The 21,234-nt window shown below is 29.8% G+C and overlaps 4 protein-coding genes across 4 annotated transcripts in view; 3 read left to right on the top strand and 1 right to left on the bottom strand.

Annotated features, from left to right (window-relative positions):
* Nucleotides 1–21,234, bottom strand: part of LOC145751569 (regulator of G-protein signaling 22-like) — a 27,807-nt gene extending 6,573 nt beyond the window's left edge. The window contains exons 1-19 of the mRNA XM_082567748.1: nucleotides 21,154–21,234; nucleotides 21,026–21,054; nucleotides 20,242–20,304; nucleotides 19,934–20,065; nucleotides 19,621–19,713; nucleotides 19,392–19,477; nucleotides 19,146–19,239; nucleotides 18,898–19,014; nucleotides 18,267–18,443; nucleotides 17,913–17,956; nucleotides 17,686–17,783; nucleotides 2,973–3,113; nucleotides 2,232–2,419; nucleotides 1,923–2,036; nucleotides 1,442–1,532; nucleotides 1,079–1,199; nucleotides 782–943; nucleotides 489–648; nucleotides 152–362 (exon numbers count right to left, since the gene is read on the bottom strand). Of these exons, the coding sequence (XP_082423874.1) occupies nucleotides 152–362; nucleotides 489–648; nucleotides 782–943; nucleotides 1,079–1,199; nucleotides 1,442–1,532; nucleotides 1,923–2,036; nucleotides 2,232–2,419; nucleotides 2,973–3,113; nucleotides 17,686–17,783; nucleotides 17,913–17,956; nucleotides 18,267–18,443; nucleotides 18,898–19,014; nucleotides 19,146–19,239; nucleotides 19,392–19,477; nucleotides 19,621–19,713; nucleotides 19,934–20,065; nucleotides 20,242–20,304; nucleotides 21,026–21,054; nucleotides 21,154–21,178 (2,146 nt within the window). The 5' untranslated portion in view covers nucleotides 21,179–21,234. The remainder of the gene's footprint in view (nucleotides 1–151; nucleotides 363–488; nucleotides 649–781; nucleotides 944–1,078; nucleotides 1,200–1,441; nucleotides 1,533–1,922; nucleotides 2,037–2,231; nucleotides 2,420–2,972; nucleotides 3,114–17,685; nucleotides 17,784–17,912; nucleotides 17,957–18,266; nucleotides 18,444–18,897; nucleotides 19,015–19,145; nucleotides 19,240–19,391; nucleotides 19,478–19,620; nucleotides 19,714–19,933; nucleotides 20,066–20,241; nucleotides 20,305–21,025; nucleotides 21,055–21,153) is intronic.
* Nucleotides 7,302–8,738, top strand: LOC145751571 (uncharacterized). Its single transcript, XM_082567750.1, has 2 exons — nucleotides 7,302–7,380; nucleotides 7,607–8,738. Exons 1-2 carry the CDS (start codon nucleotides 7,326–7,328, stop codon nucleotides 8,509–8,511), a joined length of 960 nt encoding a protein of 319 aa, XP_082423876.1. The 5' UTR covers nucleotides 7,302–7,325; the 3' UTR covers nucleotides 8,512–8,738.
* On the top strand, nucleotides 9,487–13,654 carry LOC145751570 (uncharacterized). Its single transcript, XM_082567749.1, has 4 exons — nucleotides 9,487–9,583; nucleotides 9,700–10,809; nucleotides 10,937–11,566; nucleotides 11,790–13,654. The coding sequence occupies exons 1-4, from the start codon at nucleotides 9,526–9,528 to the stop codon at nucleotides 12,926–12,928; spliced, it is 2,937 nt and encodes a 978-aa protein (XP_082423875.1). The 5' UTR covers nucleotides 9,487–9,525; the 3' UTR covers nucleotides 12,929–13,654.
* LOC145749523 (uncharacterized) lies at nucleotides 14,847–16,917 on the top strand. The gene is made up of 3 exons (XM_082565309.1): nucleotides 14,847–15,002; nucleotides 15,236–15,869; nucleotides 16,133–16,917. Exons 2-3 carry the CDS (start codon nucleotides 15,500–15,502, stop codon nucleotides 16,915–16,917), a joined length of 1,155 nt encoding a protein of 384 aa, XP_082421435.1. The 5' UTR covers nucleotides 14,847–15,002; nucleotides 15,236–15,499.

Here is a 21,234-nt window from a genome sequence, read left to right as displayed (position 1 = left end):
TAAATTTAAAATTACATTTTTGCTATTTTACAGAGTGTAAATTTATATATATTATAAGTTATAGAATTGAGTATTTTTTTGTGAAAAGTGAGAATGTGTTAAAATAACTATATACTTATACCAATGGTACTAATTTAACCATTTAACCTACCTGCTGATGCTGGCCTTTTTACTTCCAAATTTCCCTTTTGTTGGTTAATTAATTTTGAAACTTTAGGTAACAAATAACTAGGTATAGGAGTCAGAGATGTTGCATCTTTAATCGTCGGATGGTGCCGTGATGACGTAAAATGCTCCTCTTCGATGTAGCGATGATAATCACTGCCCACGTGACCTTTACTGGAAGAAATGCGAGATGCGTGCTACAAAAATTTTATGTTTTATTAATAATCTTTTTATATAAGTACTACAAGAAATTGTAAATATATTTATTTATACACAAGTACTCTATTTCTTTTTTGATATCGGTTATTTGTTTAAGATAATACTTTTATTCGAGGTAAGCAAGATTTTGGGCGGAGAGGTAAGATAGTAATTGTCTTTGGGTTTGGGAAGCTCTGTGAGGACATTGGTCGTAACTTGCTTGTGACGTCATTCATTGTCTCGAGATCACGTGACGACTGCTGGCGAACCAAATACCGAGGTGCCCTGTGTTTAAATGTTATAACGTAAACGCAGGGCAATTTTTATATTGTATTTATATCAGCTTAACCAAAGTCAGTAATAAAAAATAAATAAAATATTTGTGATATCTGTTATAGCAATTCATTTTATTATTTACCAATATAAAAGAAGCGGTTCCACTAATTTTCTCTGAACATCGTGCAAGTGTTCAAGTGTCCACTGTGTGGCGTGCTTGAGCTTATATTTTGCCAAGTGCTCATTTGGTAAACGTTTTATGCTTCCAACTTTTACGTAGATTTCACGCATGCGTTGTAGATAACTATAGCAAAAAACGCATAACTCTCAAAATAAATTAAAAAAATAATTATGAATTTTAATTAAAGTTAGCTTCCCCTAACTCTTAAATACGTAAATGTGTTTTAATTTTAAAATTCCAAAATTACAGATTATTTACCTTTGGGTTTTATTTTTGTTTAACGAAAATCGACTTTTGTCGATGGCAAGCCAAAGTGACGTCATTTTTTCACCCACACTACCTCGTAGAAATTGACGAAACTTGTTAAAACTTTTAACATCTAAAAATACTTTTAATTGTTTAACACGTTTTGCGTACAAGGTTGACATTTTTAAATTATTCTCTTAAAATTCTGGTTAAAAAGATAAAGTTGTGGTTTAAGAACGGTTTAATTGGAGTAAAAATACTCTAACAACAATTTAATACATTTTATGACCCTATAAAAACTAATAAAACTGAAGTAAAAACGTGTCTAGTAACTCTAAAAAAACGAAAAAAAAATAACAATGACGTCATATGTACCTTTAAACTCGTTGTATTTAAAGAAGAGTTCACTGTCCTCTGTTTCGTCAGAAAACACCGAATCGGTCTCGTCTGCACGATCCAAGTCAGTCTATATGAAACACAGTGTAAATACTTGATTGCTTAACTTTATGACCGCCAATACACGTAAATAAAACCAGGCGAACGTAGGTTATACTGCTTTAATTGTGCATAAATATCTTTTTTATGTGGTTCCATTGAGTAATTGTAAATATTCATGCACGACTGGTGGTAAAATTAAGCTGTTTTAACGTATTGCACTCGAGAACAATTTTTTTAAAAGCTAACAAAAATATAAAGTTTGGTCTAGTGGTTAAAGTAAATAAGAAATAAAATCATGATAAATGGATTGGTTTAACGCTAGACAGGTTGCCCGACTCAATTACTCTATTTTCTAGTTCGTTCACCCTGGCTTAAATGTAAACGTGCTTCCAGTAATACCACTAAACGGGTTACTTACGTTTTTGAATGTGATTGATTTCTTTGGTTGTTTTTCGTTCATACTCTGACGCGATAAACAACCGCCCCTGTCTAAAATCTCCTTTTCATGTTCCAAAATTGCCTCAGAAAATACCTTGAAACATGTACAAGTTTCAATATACATGTTGAGGTAGCAAGGATAAAAAGTACTTAAAAATTCCAAAAATATTTATGATTTTAACGTCAAAACATTTTTTTTTAATTATTTACTATCTTACATAAAAATAAGACAGAAAATTATAAATCACAAAATCTACAATTTTTATTTTAAATACTTGAACCCACTTACCGTTGAATCCAGTGTGCTTAACGGCGCCCCACGTGGCGAAGGTTGGATAAGGGGAGCAACGTTTACTACGTGATCAATTTTTTGCGCGTCTTTATTCGGGGCCATCGATAAAAACGCACTTTTTAAAGTCATGGCAACGAATAACGAAGCGTACGAATCCAAGTCATTAATTTCAAACGCGTATGACACTGTTTTAAAATAATTATTAAGTGTTATATTATAAAGTTTTGCAATTTTGTAAGTGATGTGTATAGCACGTTAATATGGTTTACAACAAATCACAAAATGGCTTTAGAACCTTTAAAAAATGTTTGTGGTACTTATAATTTTATTTTTAAAAATACTGGAAAATGATTAACATTAAAAACCAGGTTACTATATTTTTTGTGTGACGTAGAAAGTACTAAGTAGCGTAGGGAATGTACACAAGCTAGTACTTTCTACGTCATCACAAACAGAGCTTCCTTTTTCTTTTTTTTAATTAAATTAATTTTTTTTAAGTTGTATAACTTAAAAAGTAAGTAAAATTATTTAAAGTTAAAACCATTTTTGTGTTCAGTAATACCAACTTTATAAATTTTTAAGTTAAGACATATCGTTAATATATGACTTTAACTAATTTATTGATTTTATTTTAAGATAGTTATTTGTGTAAAACTTTAAAAAAAATTCAATTATGTTAAAATGTTTCACTAAAGTTTAAATTAAAAACTAATAAAAATATTTTAGATTGGTGATTACCAGATTTCCCCTCTTCTTTTAATTTCCTAGTATCCTCATCTTCCTCGTCGTCTTCTTCTTTTTGATCCCCTTCCTCGCTTCCAACTCCTTGATCGCTCTCCCCATCACTTAACTCCGGTTCGATTCTTACCACTTGGGTGACTAAAAAGTAAAAATATTATTTTATTCATAAAATATTTTTAAGTGATAATTGTCTAACACGCTTTGGAAAACATTGATTTTTTTGACCATTAAAATATTTTATTATTATAAGTCTAGACTTTTATAAACAAAATTTGATAACGTAGACACTCAATGTTTAATAGAAAATACACGAACAGTTTATGTTCAAATGGAAATTGCGACTAAAGTTTTATTTTAAAGCAAATGTTTAATTTACTGATCAAATGCATTATTTAATTCATATAAGTGTAGCTTTATAAACTATGTATTGCAGCATGAAACTTAAAGTTTTTTATTTTGCAGAATACATTTTGCGGTTACATATGCCCCAGAGCAAAAGCCTGATATACATCACACCTAAAATAAAAGGCTTGTTTTTCATCTTGAACAATGCAAAAAAAAATTATTCCAAACTGTTTTAACAAAACTTTGTAACGTTAGACATTATTAAAAAACAAATTGTTTACTTCAAAAACAAACGCTCAGTTTGTTCCAAAAAAATACCCTTTTTTAATGTTTCTTGTAATCATGCAAAACTTGCATAATATTAACAACTAATTGTTAGCAAACAAGTATATTATAAAATGCACCTTTAATTTGCAAATTACAATTCTGTGACCATATTAAGACAAAAAAAGGTTTAATTCAATCAAAAAATCTTCCAAAAAAGAAAAAGGGTTTTTCGACCTTCTTCTAAAGTTTCATCGAATTAAATCTATCATATGATCTAACAAGCAGAGCCTCAAGTTGAAAGGTTAATATTAACTGTATCGATTATTAAAGTAGTATAGAAGTGTCAAAGTGTATTTTAGTTTTAAAAACAATTTTCTTTTACAGTATTTTAAATTTATTTTTTGCTGCTAAAACTTTAGCAATGAAATCTTTGTTAGTGTTGCAGTTGGTGATCCTGAGTTGCTATGCTTTGCAAGAAGGTAAAAAAACATGTTTATAAAAAAAATAAATATAAAATGTTATCTTATATGTTTAATTAAAACCAACCATAAGTCCTATTTTTAGAAAATGTATTAAAAATTCGCAATAATTTTTAGATTATCGAAATCGGATAATGCCGACGGCTCAGTTTTCAGACATAGATTTATCAAACAACGATTTTTCATATTCACGTTTTCAAAAATGTGTTTTTACGCGAGTGAATTTGGAAAAGTCAAAATTTACCCTAACAGATTTTACAGGATGTCATTTTAATGAAGTCAAAGCTTCATTTTCCGATTTTCGAAGAACTATCTTCCAAAATGCAACCTTCTCTAACTGTAGTTTCACTTACTCAAAATTTTCTTCCGCAAGGGTTATTAAAACCAGATTTTTCGATTCTAACTTTAGATTTTCTAATTTTTCGGACATCAGATTTCAAGAAAACCTATTTTTGAATTCAAATTTTGCGAATTCAAGGTTTCGAGGCCGACACTTTGCCAACGTTACTTTTGAAAATTCAGTTTTTACAGAAACAAATTTTGATATCGGGTATTTTAAAGATGTTGTTTTTTCAACTTCAAATTTTTCCAGTTCAAATGCTTCGAGCCCTGATTTTTTGGGATGTTTATTTAATGAAAGCGATTTTAGCAAAACCGATATGTCTTTTCCATTTTTTTCTCATTCTATATTTTTGAAATCGAACTTTTCAGCGGTAGATTATTCGCATGTGAAATTTCCTAACTGTTTTATAATGGACAGTAACTTTTCATTAGCGGATCTCGGACATGTAAAATTTCCCAACATTTCCATAATGAATTCTAATTTTACGAAGTCTGATCTTTCTTTTCCAAAATTTTTTAACGGCTCGATAATTAACTGTGATTTTTCAATGGCGGATCTTTCACATGCAGACTATTTCGAAGGCATAATATCTGATTCTGATTTTACAAACTCTGATCTTTCGCATCCAGAATTTGTAAACAGCTCAATAACTAATTGTAATTTCTCATTAGCGCATCTTTCACATCCGGATTTTTTGGACAGTACAATATCGGATACTGATTTCACAAAATCAAGAATGTCAGGTTCCAAATTTGATGGTAGTGTTGTAATAGATAGCGATTTCACTGCAAGTCAAATATCACGTGGGTATAAGTCTGTCTTGGCTACTTGTAAAGGGACGACTTATCATGAAAATGTATGCCAAAGGCCACAAACTCCTCATGGTAAGTAAAAGATAATTTGGTAAAAAAATTTTTAAATATAGGCTTTAAAATTAAAAATACTAACACATAAGTACTATTATCAACATTTTAAAATACCTTTATTAAAAGTTTTTGCAATTTTTTTTAGGTTACGTTAATCAAAGAAAACCGAGGATTCGAATCTCAGATTTAAATTTAACAAATGAAGACTTCTCTTATTCTAAATTTAAAGATTGTGTTATTACACGAGTGAATATGGGAAACTCTAGGTTTATAAGGACAGATTTTTCAGGATGTCATTTTATTGATGTCAAGGCTTCATTTTCAAATTTTCACAGAACTAATTTCCGAAATGCAACCTTCTCCAAATGTAATTTTACCTACTCAAAATTTAATCAAGCAAACCTTATAGAAACCAAATTTCACAACTCTAACCTTAAATTTGCCAATTTTTATGCCAACTCATTTTACAAAAATGTTTTTACTAATTCCGATTTTACGAAATCTACTTTTTCCTTTCCACAATTCAGTAACGTTGTAATGACGAACTGTAATTTTTCCATGGCGGTTTTATCCTATGCAAGTTTTCCTAGCAGTACAGTAACAAATTCCGATTTTACAAACTCAAAAATTTTATTTCCTAACTTCGGAGGAAGTGTAATTATTGATAGCGATTTCACCGGAAGTCAAATAACCCCCAATCTAAGAACTATTCTAGCCACGTGTAAAGGAACGACCATGCATAAATATATATGTCCAAAACCATTTAATGCAAGCGGTAAGTTAAAAACAATAAATATTATTTGTAAATAAAATTTTTAAAATAATTTTTAAAATAGCAAAGAATTACACACTTTTACTTTTCTACATTTTAATTAAAAAAATATATTACATTAATTCATTAAAAAAAATTTTAATATATTGATGTAACATTTTTTTGAGTATATTAAAATGAATAATCACACATTTATAACATTTTAATTTTTTGCTCATGTTTTAAGGTTACGCAAAACGAATAATGCCGGGGGCTGAATTCTTAGACATTAGTTTAACAGACGAAGACTTTTCTTACTCGAATTTTCGAAATTGTGTATTTACACGAGTGAATATGGAAAACTCGAAATTTACTCAAACAGATTTTACTGGATGTCATTTCATTGAGGTCAAGGCTTCATTTTCGGATTTTTGGAAAACCATCTTGCAAAATGCAACCTTCTCCAACTGCACTTTTACACATTCAACGTTTGAAACCGCATACTTTATTGAAACCAAATTCTTCGACTCCAACTTCAGGTTTTCTGATTTCAAGTATATCGGTTTTCAAAAAAACTTATTCATAAATTCAAATTTTGCAAATTCGAAGTTTGATGGACAATATTTTAGCAACGTCACTTTCAATAATTCAGTTTTTACAGAAACAGATTATCAATCAAGAAATTTCACAGAGGTTTTATTTTTAAATTCTAACTTTTCCAGATCAAATGCAACTTCTCCTGAATTTTCTAAATGTTCGTTTATTGGAAGTGATTTTAGCAAAACCGACATGTCCTTTCCATTTTTTTTCGATTCTACATTTTTGAAATCAAACTTTTCAGCAGTGAAATATTCGCATGTAAAGTTTCCCAACTGTTTTATAACGGACAGTGATTTTTCATTAGCGGATCTCGGACATGTGAGATTTCCCAACACGTCAATAACAAATTCTGATTTTACAAATTCTGATCTTGCCTTTCCAAAATTTGAAAACGGCTTTATTACAAAATGTAATTTTTCGATGTCATATCTTGGACATGTGAAATTTCCCAACACGTCAATTACAAATTCTGATTTTACAAAGTCTGATCTTACCTTTCCAAAATTCGTAAACAGCTCAATAATTAGTTGTAATTTTTCAATGGGAGATCTTGCACATGCTAAATTTTTTGACAGCACAATATCGAATTCGGATTTCACAAACACAGAAATGGCATTTCCCGACTTTAAAGGAAGTTATATAATAGATTCCGATTTTACTGCAAGTCGAATAACATCCCATTCAAAATTCAGTCTTGCTATGTGTAAAGGGACGATTTTTCATAAAAATGTATGCAAAGAACCACCTAATGAAAGTGAGTTAAATAAATTTTGGTAATAAAATTTCTAAACATAGACTTTAAATTAAGAAATTGTTACTCCCAAGTACTAGTATATAATAAAATAATCTACACCATTTGTTGTAGAAAATAACACACGCGCCTTTAAAAACTTACCGATAGTTGCTTAGAATGTTTATAATAACAACATTAAAAAACTTAACATTTTAAAATACTTAAGTAATAAAAATTTTGCTTTTAGTTTCAGGTTACGCGAATCAAATAATGCCAAGGATTCAACTTTCAGATTTAAATTTAACGAACGAAGACTTTTCCAACTCGAATTTCCAAGATTGTGTTATTACACGAGTTAATATGGAAAACTCGAAATTTAGTAGGACAAACTTTACTGGATGTCATTTTATTGAAGTCAAAGCTTCATTTTCCGATTTTCGGGGTACCATCTTCCAAAATGCAACTTTCTCCAACTGTAGTTTCACTTACTCAAAATTTGTTTACGCAAACGTTATGGAAACCAAGTTCTTTGATTCTAACTTTAGATTTTCCAATTTCTCAAACATCAGATTTCAAGAAAACGTCTTTCTCAATTCAAATTTCGCAAATTCAAAGTTTAATTTACACTATTTTAAAAATGTAACTATTAATAATTCAGTTTTTACAGAAACAGTTTATCATTCCAGATTTTTCTTCGATGTCATATTTTTAAATTCTAACTTTTCTAGATCAAATGCTTCTTTTCCTAATTTTACTAGATGTATATTTGATGGAAGTGATTTTAGCAAAACTGATTTGTCGTTTCCAGTTTTTCCTAACGTTTTTATGATAAATTCTGATTTTACTGAATCTGTTCTTCCATTCATAAAATTTTTCAACAGTTCTATGAGCCATTGCAATTTTTCAATGGGAGATCTTGCACATGCTAGATTTTTTGACAGCACAATATCGGATTCGAATTTCACAAACACAGAAATGGCATTTCCTGACTTCAAGGGAAGTTATATAACAGATACCGATTTTACTGCAAGTCGAATAACACCCCATCCAAAATTCAGTCTTGCTATGTGTAAAGGAACTAATCATAAGCACGTGTGCAAACCACGTAAAATTGATGATGGTGAATTTAAAAACAAAAAAACTAAGAAATAAATGAGGTCCACTGGCATCTATTTTTTAAGTAAAATAAATTTAACTCGTTTACAACATCTTAATGCGCTTTTACAACACATTTTTGAATTAACATCTTATATAAACGGTGTAATCTTTAATACGATGTGCATGCTTGTATAACAGTTTGGCTGTTTTGTTCATTGCTGCTTTTCAATTGTGGTTTGTTATTAGATTTGGGTGTATGTATGCGTTTTGGTAAAAGTATAGAAAACACATCTTTTTTTAATTCTTATTTGACTAAATTCCAAATTAGTTCTTTATTAATTTAGCTATATTTGTTTTTAAATTTTTTCATTTTTTAGAATTACATCCTTTGTTGTTTTTTTTCCTAAATATGTATTGCAGCATTAAACTTTAAGCTTGTATTTTGCAGAAAGTATTTTTGTGGTAACATTTATGCCCAAAGCAAAATCCTAATATACATCACACCTAGATTAAAATATTTGTTTTACATATTTAACATTGCAAAAAAAATTATCAAAACTAAAAGTTACTACACACTTTTAATTTTAAAAACAAAAATATAATTTTGTTATGCTAAAAGTTACTACACACTTTTTAATTTTTTTTATTTGTGTCAGCAAATTTTTCTGTTTTTAAGGTTTCTTGTATTTATGCAAAATTTGCATTATATTAGCAACTGATTAATTGCGAAAAAAATAATATTAACAACTGGTTATTAGTAAATAAGTATATTATAAAATGTATCTTTAATTTGCAAATTACAATTCTGTGACCATATATGGACAAAAAAAGTTCAATCCAATCAAAAAGATCTTCCAAAAAAAGAAAAAGGGTTTTTCGACCTTTTTCTAAAGTATCATCGAATTGAATATATCATACGATCTAACAAGCAGAGCCTCTAGTTGAAAGGTTATTATTAACTGTATCGATTATTAAAGTAGTATAAAAGTGTCAAAGTGTATTTTAGTTTTAAAAACAATTTTCTTTTACAGTATTTTAAATTTATTTTTTGCTGCTAAAACCTAAGAAATGAAATCTTTGTTAGTGTTGCAGTTGGTGATGCTGACTTGTTATGCTTTGCAACAAGGTAAAAAAACATGTTTATAAAAAAAATAAATATAAAATGTTATCTTATATGTTTAATTAAAACCCAACATAAGTATTATTTTTAGAAAATGTAATTAAATTCGCAATAATTTTTAGATTATCGAAATCGGATAATGCCAACGGCTCAGTTTTCAGACATAGATTTATCAAACAACGATTTTTCATATTCACGTTTTCAAAGATGTGTTTTTACTCGAGTGAATATGGAAAAGTCGAAATTTACTCAAACAGATTTTACAGGATGTCATTTTACTGAAGTTAAGGCTTCGTACTCCGACTTTCGAAGAACCATCTTCCAAAATGCAACCTTCTCCAACTGTAGTTTCACATACTCAAGATTTGTTTCCGCAAGGGTTATGAAAACCAGATTCCTGAATTCTAACTTTAGATTTTCTAATTTTTCGGACATCAGATTTCAAGAAAACCTATTTTTGAATTCAAATTTTGCAAATTCAAGATTTCGAGGCCGACACTTTGCCAACGTTACTTTTGAAAATTCAGTTTTTACAGAAACAAATTATAGAATCGGATATTTTAAAAATGTTGTTTTTTTAACTTCAAATTTTTCGAGATCAAATGCTTCGAGACCAAATTTTTTGGGGTGTTTATTCAATGGAAGTGATTTTAGCAAAACTGATATGTCCTTTCCATTTTTTCCTCATTCTACATTTTTGAATTCAAACTTTTCAGCGGTAGATTATTCGCATGTAAAGTTTCCTAACTGTTTTATAATGGACAGTGACTTTTCATTAGCGGATCTCGGACATGTAAAATTTCCCAACATTTCCATAATGAATTCTAATTTTACGAAGTCTGATCTTTCTTTTCCAAAATTTTTTAACGGCTCGATAATTAACTGTGATTTTTCAATGGCGGATCTTTCACATGCAGACTATTTCGAAGGCATAATATCTGATTCTGATTTTACAAACTCTGATCTTTCGCATCTAGAAATTGTAAACAGCTCGATAACTAATTGTAATTTCTCATTAGCGCATCTTTCACATCCGGATTTTTTGGACAGTACAATATCGGATACTGATTTCACAAAATCAAGAATGTCAGGTTCCAAATTTGATGGTAGTGTTGTAATAGATAGCGATTTCACTGCAAGTCAAATATCACGTGGGTATAGATCTGTCTTGGCCATTTGTAAAGGGACGACTTATCATGAAAATGTATGCCAAAGGCCACAAACTCCTCATAGTAAGTAAAAGATAATTTGGCAATAAAATTTTTAAATATAGCCTTTAAAATTAAAAATACTAACACATAAGTACTATTATCAACATTTTAAAATACCTTTATTAAAAGTTTTTGCAATCATTTTTAGGTTACGTTAATCAAAGAAAGCCGAGGATTCGAATCTCAGATTTAAATTTAACAAATGAAGACTTCTCTTATTCTAAATTTAAAGATTGTGTTATTACACGAGTGAATATGGGAAACTCTAGGTTTATAAGGACAGATTTTTCTGGATGTCATTTTATTGATGTCAAGGCTTCATTTTCAAATTTTCACAGAACTAATTTCCGAAATGCAACCTTCTCCAAATGCAATTTTACCTACTCAAAATTTGATCAAGCAAACCTTATAGAAACCAAATTCTACAATTCTGACCTTAAATTTGCCAATTTTTATGCCAACCCATTTTACAAAAATGTTTTTACTAATTCCGATTTTACGAAATCTACTTTTTCCTTTTCACAATTTAGTAACGTTGAAATGACGAACTGTAATTTTTCCATGGCGGTTTTATCCTATGCAAGTTTTCCTAGCAGTACAGTAACAAATTCCGATTTTACAAACTCAAAAATTGTATTTCCTAACTTTGGAGGAAGTGTTATTATTGATAGCGATTTTACCGGAAGTCAAATAACCCCCAATCTAAGAACTATTCTAGCCACGTGTAAAGGAACGACCATGCATAAATATATATGTCCAAAACCATTTAATGCAAGCGGTAAGTTAAAAACAATAAATATCATTTGTAAATAAAAATTTTAAAATAATTGTTAAAATAGCAAAGAATTACACACTTTTACTTTTCTACATTTTAATTAAAAAAATATATTACATTAATTCATTAAAAAAAATTTTAATATATGGATGTAACATTTTTTTGAGTATATTAAAATGAATAATCACACATTTATAACATTTTAATTTTTTTCTCATGTTTTAAGGTTACGCAAAACGAATAATGCCGGGGGCTGAATTCTCAGACATTAGTTTAACAGACGAAGACTTTTCTTACTCGAATTTTCGAAATTGTGTATTTACACGAGTGAATATGGAAAACTCGAAATTTACTCAAACAGATTTTACTGGATGTCATTTCATTGAGGTCAAGGCTTCATTTTCGGATTTTTGGAAAACCATCTTGCAAAATGCAACCTTCTCCAACTGCACTTTTACACATTCAACGTTTGAAACCGCATACTTTATTGAAACCAAATTCTTCGACTCCAACTTCAGGTTTTCTGATTTCAAGTATATCGGTTTTCAAAAAAATTTATTTATAAATTCAAATTTTGCAAATTCGAAGTTTGATGGACAATATTTTAGCAACGTCACTATCAATAATTCAGTTTTTACAGAAACAGATTATCAATCAAGAAATTTCACAGAGGTTTTATTTCTAAATTCTAACTTTTCCAGATCAAATGCAACTTTTCCTGAATTTTCTAAATGTTCGTTTATTGGAAGTGATTTTAGCAAAACCGATATGTCCTTTCCATTTTTTTTCGATTCTACATTCTCAAAATCAAACTTTTCAGCAGTGAAATATTCGCATGTAAAGTTTCCCAACTGTTTTATAACGGACAGTGATTTTTCAAATGCTTATCTTGGACAAGTAAATTTTCCCAACATTTCTATAACAAATTCTGATTTTACAAAGTCTGATCTTACCTTTCCAAAATTTGAAAACGGCTTTATTACAAAATGTAATTTTTCGATGGGAGATCTTGCACATGTGAGATTTCCCAACACGTCAATTACAAATTCTGATTTTACAAAGTCTGATCTTACCTTTCCAAAATTCGTAAACAGCTCAATAATCAATTGTAATTTTTCAATGGGAGATCTTGCACATGCTAGATTTTTTGACAGCACAATATCGGATTCGGATTTCACAAACACAGAAATGGCATTTCCCGACTTCAAAGGAAGTTATATAATAGATACCGATTTTACTGCAAGTCGAATAACACCCCATCCAAAATTCAGTCTTGCTATGTGTAAAGGAACCCATCATAAGCACGTGTGCAAACCACGTAAAATTAATAATGGTGAATTTAAAAACAAAAAAACTAAGAAATAAATGAGGTCCACTTGCATCGATTTTTTTAAGTAAAATAAATTTAACTCGTTTACAACATCTTAACGCGCTTTTACATACACTTTCTTGATAGAATTAACATCTTATAAACGGTGTAATTTTATAAACGATGTGCATGCTTGTATAAAAGTTTGGCTGTTTTGTACATTGCTGCTTTTCAATTGTGGTTTGTTATTAGATTTGGGTGTATGTATGCGTTTTGGTAAAAGTCTATAGAAAACACATCTTTTTTTAATTCTTATTTGACTAAATTCCAAATTAGTTCCTTATTAGTCTACATATTTTTGTTTTGAATTTTTTTCTTTTTTTAGAATTACATCCTTTGTTGTTTTTTTTCCTAAATATGTATTGCAGCATTAAACTTTAAGCTTGTATTTTGCAGAAAGTATTTTTGTGGTAACATTTATGCCCAAAGCAAAATCCTAATATACATCACACCTAGATTAAAATATTTGTTTTTCATATTTAACATTGCAAAAAATTGTTTTCAAAACTGTTTTAATATAATTTTGTTATACTGAAAGTTACTACACACTTTTAATTTTAAAAACAAAAATATAATTTTGTTATGCTGAATGTTACTACACACTTTTTAATTTTTTGTTTGTTTCAGCAAATTTTTCTTTTTTTAGGGTTTCTTGTATATATGCAAAATTTGTATAACATTAGCAACTGATTACCTGTAAAAAAATATATAACAAATTGCAACTTTAATTTGCCATTTACACTTTTGTGACCATATAAAGACATAAAAGCACAAACCGAAAAATCTTCCAAGAAAGAAAAAAAGTTTTTTCAACCTTTTTCCTTAAGTATCATTAAACTAAATATATCAAATGTTCCAACTGAAAAAGCCATTAGTTGTAGGGTTTATACGAACTGTTAATATGAACTATTTAAGAATTAATTAGTGCCAAGATTTTTTTTAGTTTCAATTTTTTTTACAGTATTTAAAACATTTTTTTACAGTATTTTAAATTTATTGCTACTGCTAAAAACGTAAGCAATGAAATTCTTGCTAGTGTTGCAGTTGGTGATGCTGAGTTGCTATGCTTTGCAAGAAGGTAAAAGTGACATTATCATAGCAAAAATAAATTTGAAATATTTTTTTTAATTTGTTTGATTAAACCCCATTATTGACCCTTACTTTTAAAAACTTTATTAAAAATGTGCAACTTTTTTAGATTACCAAAATCGGAAAATGCCGAAGGCTCAATTCTCAGACTTGGATTTATCGAGCAAAAATTTTTCGTATTCAAGTTTTCAAGGTTGTGTTTTTACACGAGTGAATATGGAAAACTCAAAATTTACCGAAACAGATTTCACTGGATGTCATTTTATTGAAGTCAGGGCTTCATTTTCCGACTTTCGTAAAACCAACTTCCAAAATGCAACCTTCTCTAACTGTAGTTTCACTTACTCAAAATTTCATAACGCAAACGTTATAGAAACCAAGTTCGTTAATTCTAACTTCGGATTTTCTAATTTTTCAGACATCAGATTTCAAGAAAACGTTTTTTTTAATTCAAATTTTGCAAATTCAAGGTTTCGAGACCAACCCTTTACAAATACCATTTTTAAAAATCCATATTTTTTTATCAATTTTGTTTTTGATTCTCCGCCTGAATTTTTTAGGTGTTTATTCAATGGAAGTGATTTTAGCGAAACTGATATGTTTTCTCCAGTTTTTTCCCATTCTACATTTTTGAAATCAAACTTTTCAGCAGTAGATTATTCGCATGTTCAGTTTGCCAACTGTTCTATAATGGACACTGACTTTTCAAAGTCTGATCTTAACTTTCCAACATTAGTAAACAGCTCAATAATTAGTTGTAATTTTGCAATGGCGTTTCTTACACATGCTAAATTTTTGACAGCACAATATCGGATTCGGATTTTACAAGTTCAGAAATGATATATTCCGACTTTAAAGGAAGTTATATAATAGATTCCGATTTTACTGCAAGTCGAATAACATCCCATTCAAAATTCAGTCTTGCTATGTGTAAAGGGACAACTTTCCATAAAAAAGTATGCCAAAAGCCACTCAGAAAAAGTGAGTTAAATATATTTTGGTATTAAAATTTCTAAACATAGACTTTAAAATAGGCATTTGTTACTCCCAAGTACTAGTATATAATAAAATGATCTACACCACTTGTTGTAGAAAATAACACGCGCGCCTTTAAAAACCGAGAATTGTTACTGAGAATGTTTAATTTTACAAGAATATAAAAACTTGACATTTTAAAATACTTGAGTATTTAAAAATTTTGCTTTTACTTTTAGGTTACGCGAATCAAATAATGCCGAGGATTCATCTTTCAGATTTAAATTTAACGAACGAAGACTTTTCTAACTCGAATTTCCAAGATTGTGTTATTACACGAGTGAATATGGAAAACTCGAAATTTTGGAGGACAAACTTTACTGGATGTCATTTTATTGAAGTCAAAGCTTTCTGCTTCCGATTTTTGGGGTACCAGCTTCCGAAATGCAACTTTCTCCAACTGTAGTTTCACCTACTCAGTATTTTCTTCCACCGTAGACGTTATGGAAACTAAATTTTACAATTCTGACTTTAGATTTTCAAATTTTTCATTTAATAGGTTTGAGAAAAGTGTATTCACAGATTCCAGTTTCACAAATTCCATGTTTTTCGTTTCAAGGTTTGCCAACGCCCAGATGACTAATTGTAACTTTTCCATGGCGATTTTGACAGTTGTATATTTTTTTGAGAGTACAATAACGAATTCCGATTTTACGAAATCAAGAATAATAGTTAACAACTTTGAAGGAAGTGTTATTATTGACAGCGATTTCACTGCAAGTCAAATTATTTCCTATCCGACATCTGTTCCAGCAACATGTAGGGGAACGACCATGCGTATTAACTTATGCCAATTACCATTCAACGGCAGCAGTAAGTAAAAATATTAAATGTTATTTTGAAATAAAATCTTTTAACAAAAGTTACACACCAGCGCTTTTATGTATTTTGATAGAAAATGTATTACCTGGGTTTATTAAAATTTTTTTAAATATATCGTTATAAGATTTCTTCAGTTATACAAAGATGTATAACACCATGTATACAAAATTTTTAATAATGTATAAATCTACCCGTAAAGGCAATTTCAATTAATAAACTTGCTAAAGTAGTAATATATTTGCAAATGTTTTAAGGTTACACAAAAAGAATAATGTCGGGATTACAACTCTCAGATATGAATTTAACAAACGAAGATTTCTCCTATTCAAGTTTTCAAGATTGTGTTATTACACGAGTGAATATGGAAAACTCAAAATTTACCAGGACAGATTTTACAGGATGTCATTTTATTGAAGTCAGGGCTTCATTTTCCATTTTTCCAAAAACCGTCTTCCAAAATGCAACTTTCTCCAATTGTAGTTTCACCTACTCGAAATTCGATCAAGCAAACGTTATAGAAACCAAGTTCTTTGATTCTAACTTTAGATTTTCTAATTTTTCAGACATCAGATTTCAAGAAAACGTCTTTCTCAATTCAAATTTCGCAAATTCAAAGTTCGATGGACAATCTTTTAACAATGTCACTATCAATAATTCAGTTTTTACAGAAACAGTTTATCGATCCAGTTTTTTCGACGATGTCATATTTTTAAATTCTAACTTTTCTAGATCAAAAGCTTCTTTTCCTAAATTTTCTAGATGTACATTTGATGGAAGTGATTTAAGCAAAACTAATATGTGGTTTCCAATTTTTTCCAACATTTCTATGATAAATTCTGATTTTACAAATTCAAAAATGGCATATCCCGACTTTAAAGGAAGTTATATAACAGATACTGATTTTACTGCAAGTCAAATAACATCACCTCATGCTGCATTCAGTCTTGCTATGTGTAAAGGAACTAATCATAAGCATTTGTGCAAACCACGCGAAAACGATGATGGTAAATTTAAAACAAAAAACCCAAGAAATAAATGAGGTCCACTGGCATCGATTTTTTAAGTAAAACAAATTTAACTCGTTTACAACATCTTAATGCGCTTTTACAACACATTTTTGAATTAACATCTTATAAACGGTGTAATCTTTAATGCGATGTGCATGCTTGTATAAAAGTTTGGCTGTTTTATTCATTGCTGCTTTTCAATCGTGGGTTGTTATTAAATTTGGGTGTATGTATGCGTTTTGTTAGAAGAATAGAAAACACATCTTTTTTTAATTCTTATGTGACTGAATTCCAAATTAGTTTTGATTAATCTTTTTGACTAGGTTTTTTATATTTAATTTCGCTTTCAATTTCTTTCATTGTTATAATTTCTCAACTAACTTTTTATTCGTTTTATTCTGTTACTACTTTTCCCCTTACTTTCAAAAAAGTTTAACTAAACCTAGACTTTTAAAACTTTAGACCAAAAAATGTTTTTTTTTTTATGTATGCTAAAACGTTAAATATCATTTAAAGTTGTGAAATCGGTATTATTGTATGTTTATCGCTACGTAATCTGTTAAAATGTAAATACATTCTAAATTGGTGATAAACTCTTTTAAAGCAAAGTAAACTCTTGTAAACTATCGTAAAAACTGCTAGCCAAAAAGCAAAGATATTTTTTAATAACACAGTTTAGGTAAATACCAATTAGAAATTAGTTAAAGAACCTAACATTTCTATAAACTTTCATCATGCGCGGATTTAATTTGACAATCAATCGTACGACTAATAATAAAAACAAAACTTTTTTTCCTTACTTTGGGTAGGTGAAGTCCCTGTCTGAGGAATGACGCAGGCAGCTTCGCCCATGAATGCGTTGACGTGTGCAGGTGATATAGTTACCGATGATGTCATTCTACAACGTCATAAAAAATATCAAATTGTTAGACGTGTAAAATATAACACAAACTGCCTAAAGTTCTCGTAACACAAAAAACTTTAATTTAAAAAAAATGAACAGAAAATTATTTTACATTAAATTTACCTTGAAATTCTTTCCTCTGCTTTCGTTAAACTAGGAGGCGTAAGCTAGAGAAAAAAAAGTTCAGATTAAAACATACGTTAAATATGGTTTCGGGTTCGGGCCGCACCGAAAGGTTTCGGGTTCGAGCCGCACCATTGCCACACTATTCGCCCTTGAGCCCTGCGTTTACGAGTAGCACATACACGTCACAATATCACACCCCTACTCAATAAAAAATATAAAACCTATAACCTTAAGGTGAGATGGAGTAAAAAAACAAACGTTAAATAACAAAAAGTTGATAACTAAGAAATACAACAATAAAATTCACAATACTGATATATTTTTATATTAAATTATTTTGGAATTATTTACGTCGTACGAATAAGCCCTTCCTTCCAAATATTCATCCGCGTTATCCGCTACGTCCAATCTGGAACTCTGCACGCTGGTTGGTCGAGATGGGCTGTGACGTAATTGATTTAAACTAGGCTGTCTGGCGACGGAAGGCTTCGGTCTTTGACTTTGTGACGTCACAGAAGTAGATTCGACCTAACGATGATAAATAAATTAAATTGTTTAAAAAACATGGCGGAGTAATTTTTATTTTTATTATTTTTTTTTACAGCCTACCTAATTAATAATACTTTAAAAGTAAAAAATGTCTTATATAATATGGCTAAATATTGCTTTTTATGTTAAGTTTGTTTTCTGCAAAAAAAAATAAAAAAAAGTACAACAAACGGGTCAGAGAGGACAAAATAAGGTCATTTTCCTATGTCTGCCAGCATATGATCTTACGACGATGACGTCTTGCGTCACGTGACTCGCGAGCGTTGAGATTTTCCCTATTTACAATATTTACCTTCAAATCCCGATATCTCAAAAACTACTTGACCAATTTTTAAAATAATGATATCCTCGTGCAAGTTGGAAAAATTTCAACATAATTAAAAAAGAAACTCTACGACCGAACCATCTCTTTAAGTTTAAAATTTTTTTTTACCTGTTTAGCAATACTTAGCCATTCCTTGGTCTGAGAAGTAGAAGAAGAGCCTAAACTTACACCCAATCTTTGAATCATTTCTTCCGTTTCGTCGACCGGTGTCGCAGGCCGTTCAACCTGTGTTCGAGACTATTTTATCACGTGGTTCAAACTCAAGTTTAATATATACACGTACAGTGTAACATTGTAAAAACAAAAATTAAAAAACAAAAAAATGCATCACGAAAAATAAAAAGTTCAAGTCTTACTTTCTCTGGTCTATACCATGGCCTAAAATCTTGATCTATTGTTAATTTAATTCCACCTCTGCTAGTTTCAATTTGAGACAACAGTTTTGCCAATCTACAAAACAGAAAACAGCATGAAAAGCCGTTTACTAAAAGAATGGGGATAATACAAAACACAATTTTTTGTATTTTTAAAAATAATGTTGCCCCCCAAAAAATTAACAGACATAGTTATTGAACATAATTAAAAAGTAACTTAATATTCACCGATATTCCATATATAATTCACTCCTTAAAAATGTTGGAAGCCTGTTTTCTTTTATCCATTGAATGCCTTGTTCTTTGTCTAAGCACTAATATTAAAACACACAAATGTAATATAAACCGCACCAATATGTAGGTTGTTACACAACGCTAACCACTATGTAAATACCCAACGTAAAAACTGGTAAAATTTACGAAATATTAAAAAAATTAAATTTTTTTTTCAACATACCTTTACGTTAAAACTTGTTTTAATCTCATCTTCAGTAAATTCGTCAGTTTTCTCATAATAGGGGAGTTTTATTGGAGGGTTTGAAATTGCATTCTGTGAAAAGATATATTTACAATTATTTCTATCAAATTTTTATAATGGTACCAGCCCATAGCCTATCCCTTTTTCACTTTTATTATTCCATATCACACGAGTATGACATGTTTAAATAAAAATTGCATATATTTCAGCTTTTAGTATTACAAAGGCCTTTTAAAACTTGTTTAACTACTTTTTTTGGAAAAATATTTTAGATTTATTTACAAAGTCTTACTTTGTAGACTGAGCTGATTGGGCGCTGGGATCTAGCAATAGCTTTTATTTTATCTTTCAACTGATGCTTAGTTGAGGTTAAAACTTCAAACCCTCCAGTGTCAGTGTTAAATTTAAGTGGCTCAGGAAAACTCTACAAAAATAATATTTAAGGTTAAAAATTTAAAATTCAACAAAAAAATTGAAAATTTTTTTTTTTTTGATTGCAAGCAAAAATATATACCTGCATTCATTGATTCCTTTTAAATATTTTTTAATGTTGATTAACTTACAATCTAGCAACGTATGAGTTGAATGTTTTTAACTTACCGGTAGCTCAAGGAAAGTGTTAAAGTAATCAACGAATAAATTATCCGTGGCCAAATATTCTTCCTGCAACAAATAACAAAATGTGATAAAAATGGGGACGCGGAATTGGAGGGACTGGAAAATGAAGGAACGGAAATTGAAGGAACGGAAAATGAAGGAACCGGAAAATGAGGGAACGGAAAATGAAGAAACCGGAAAATGAAGGAACGAAAAATGAAGGAACCGGAAAATGAAGGAACGGAAAATGAAGGAACCGGAAAATGAAGGAACGGAAATTGAAGGAAAGTGAAAAAAGGAGAGGCGGAATTCTAAAAAAATAAAACGCGGAAATACCGTTGACTATTTATTTGTATTTAAGTCGATATTATTTTAGAAATAAACAGGCATTTTATAGAAGAGGGTTAGGGTATGCTGGGGTAATAAAAATTAACTCATTATCGCTTATCAGTTCTCAAATAAATGACAGTAAACCTAAATAAACAGTCAACGGTATTTCAGCGTTTTATTTTTTTAGGATTCCGCTACTCCTTTTTTCACTTTCCTTCAATTTCCGTTCCTTCATTTTCCGGTTCCTTCATTTTCCGTTTCTTCATTTTCCGGTTCCTTCATTTTCCGTTCCTTCATTTTCCGGTTCCTTCATTTTCCGTTCCTTCATTTTCCGGTTCCTTCATTTTCCGTTCCTTCATTTTCCGTTCCTTCAATTTCCATTCCCTCATTTTCAGTCGACCCATAAAAATTTACCTAAGCATCAAAATGTATCAAAAGTAACAAGGCTGGTACTTACGAAATCCGATATCTTCAAGTAAGGTGGATCTATAAAATAAAACGCAAATTAGATTAGTAAAAAAACTAAAAATTAAAGTTAAACTATTTTACATAAACTTTTGCTTAAAATATTAAATTGATTTGTACCTGTAGTTAAAATCTTTTCCGGCATATTGAATAGTAATTATCACATGCCTATCAACTATTTAAACATAATCTTAAAAATCT

Source organism: Corella eumyota, chromosome 4, assembly GCF_963082875.1.
Source record: "Corella eumyota chromosome 4, kaCorEumy4.1, whole genome shotgun sequence".
NCBI classification, from domain to species: Eukaryota; Metazoa; Chordata; class Ascidiacea; order Phlebobranchia; family Corellidae; genus Corella; species Corella eumyota.
The sequence above is the reverse complement of the archived record's forward strand: the minus strand, read 5'-3'. Positions and strand labels throughout refer to the sequence as shown.

Excerpts from the sequence above, each read along its gene's own strand:
- LOC145751571 (XM_082567750.1), top strand. The coding sequence starts at position 7,326 with ATGTGTAAAGGGACGATTTTTCATAAAAATGTATGCAAAGAACCACCT. Across the intron at positions 7,381-7,606 it reads CAAAGAACCACCTAATGAAA|TTTCAGGTTACGCGAATCAA; the intron begins GTGAGTTAAATA and ends TTTTGCTTTTAG.
- LOC145751570 (XM_082567749.1), top strand. The coding sequence starts at position 9,526 with ATGAAATCTTTGTTAGTGTTGCAGTTGGTGATGCTGACTTGTTATGCT. Across the intron at positions 9,584-9,699 it reads TTGTTATGCTTTGCAACAAG|ATTATCGAAATCGGATAATG; the intron begins GTAAAAAAACAT and ends AATAATTTTTAG. Across the intron at positions 11,567-11,789 it reads AAAACCATTTAATGCAAGCG|GTTACGCAAAACGAATAATG; the intron begins GTAAGTTAAAAA and ends TCATGTTTTAAG.
- LOC145749523 (XM_082565309.1), top strand. The coding sequence starts at position 15,500 with ATGGAAACTAAATTTTACAATTCTGACTTTAGATTTTCAAATTTTTCA. Across the intron at positions 15,870-16,132 it reads ATTACCATTCAACGGCAGCA|GTTACACAAAAAGAATAATG; the intron begins GTAAGTAAAAAT and ends AAATGTTTTAAG.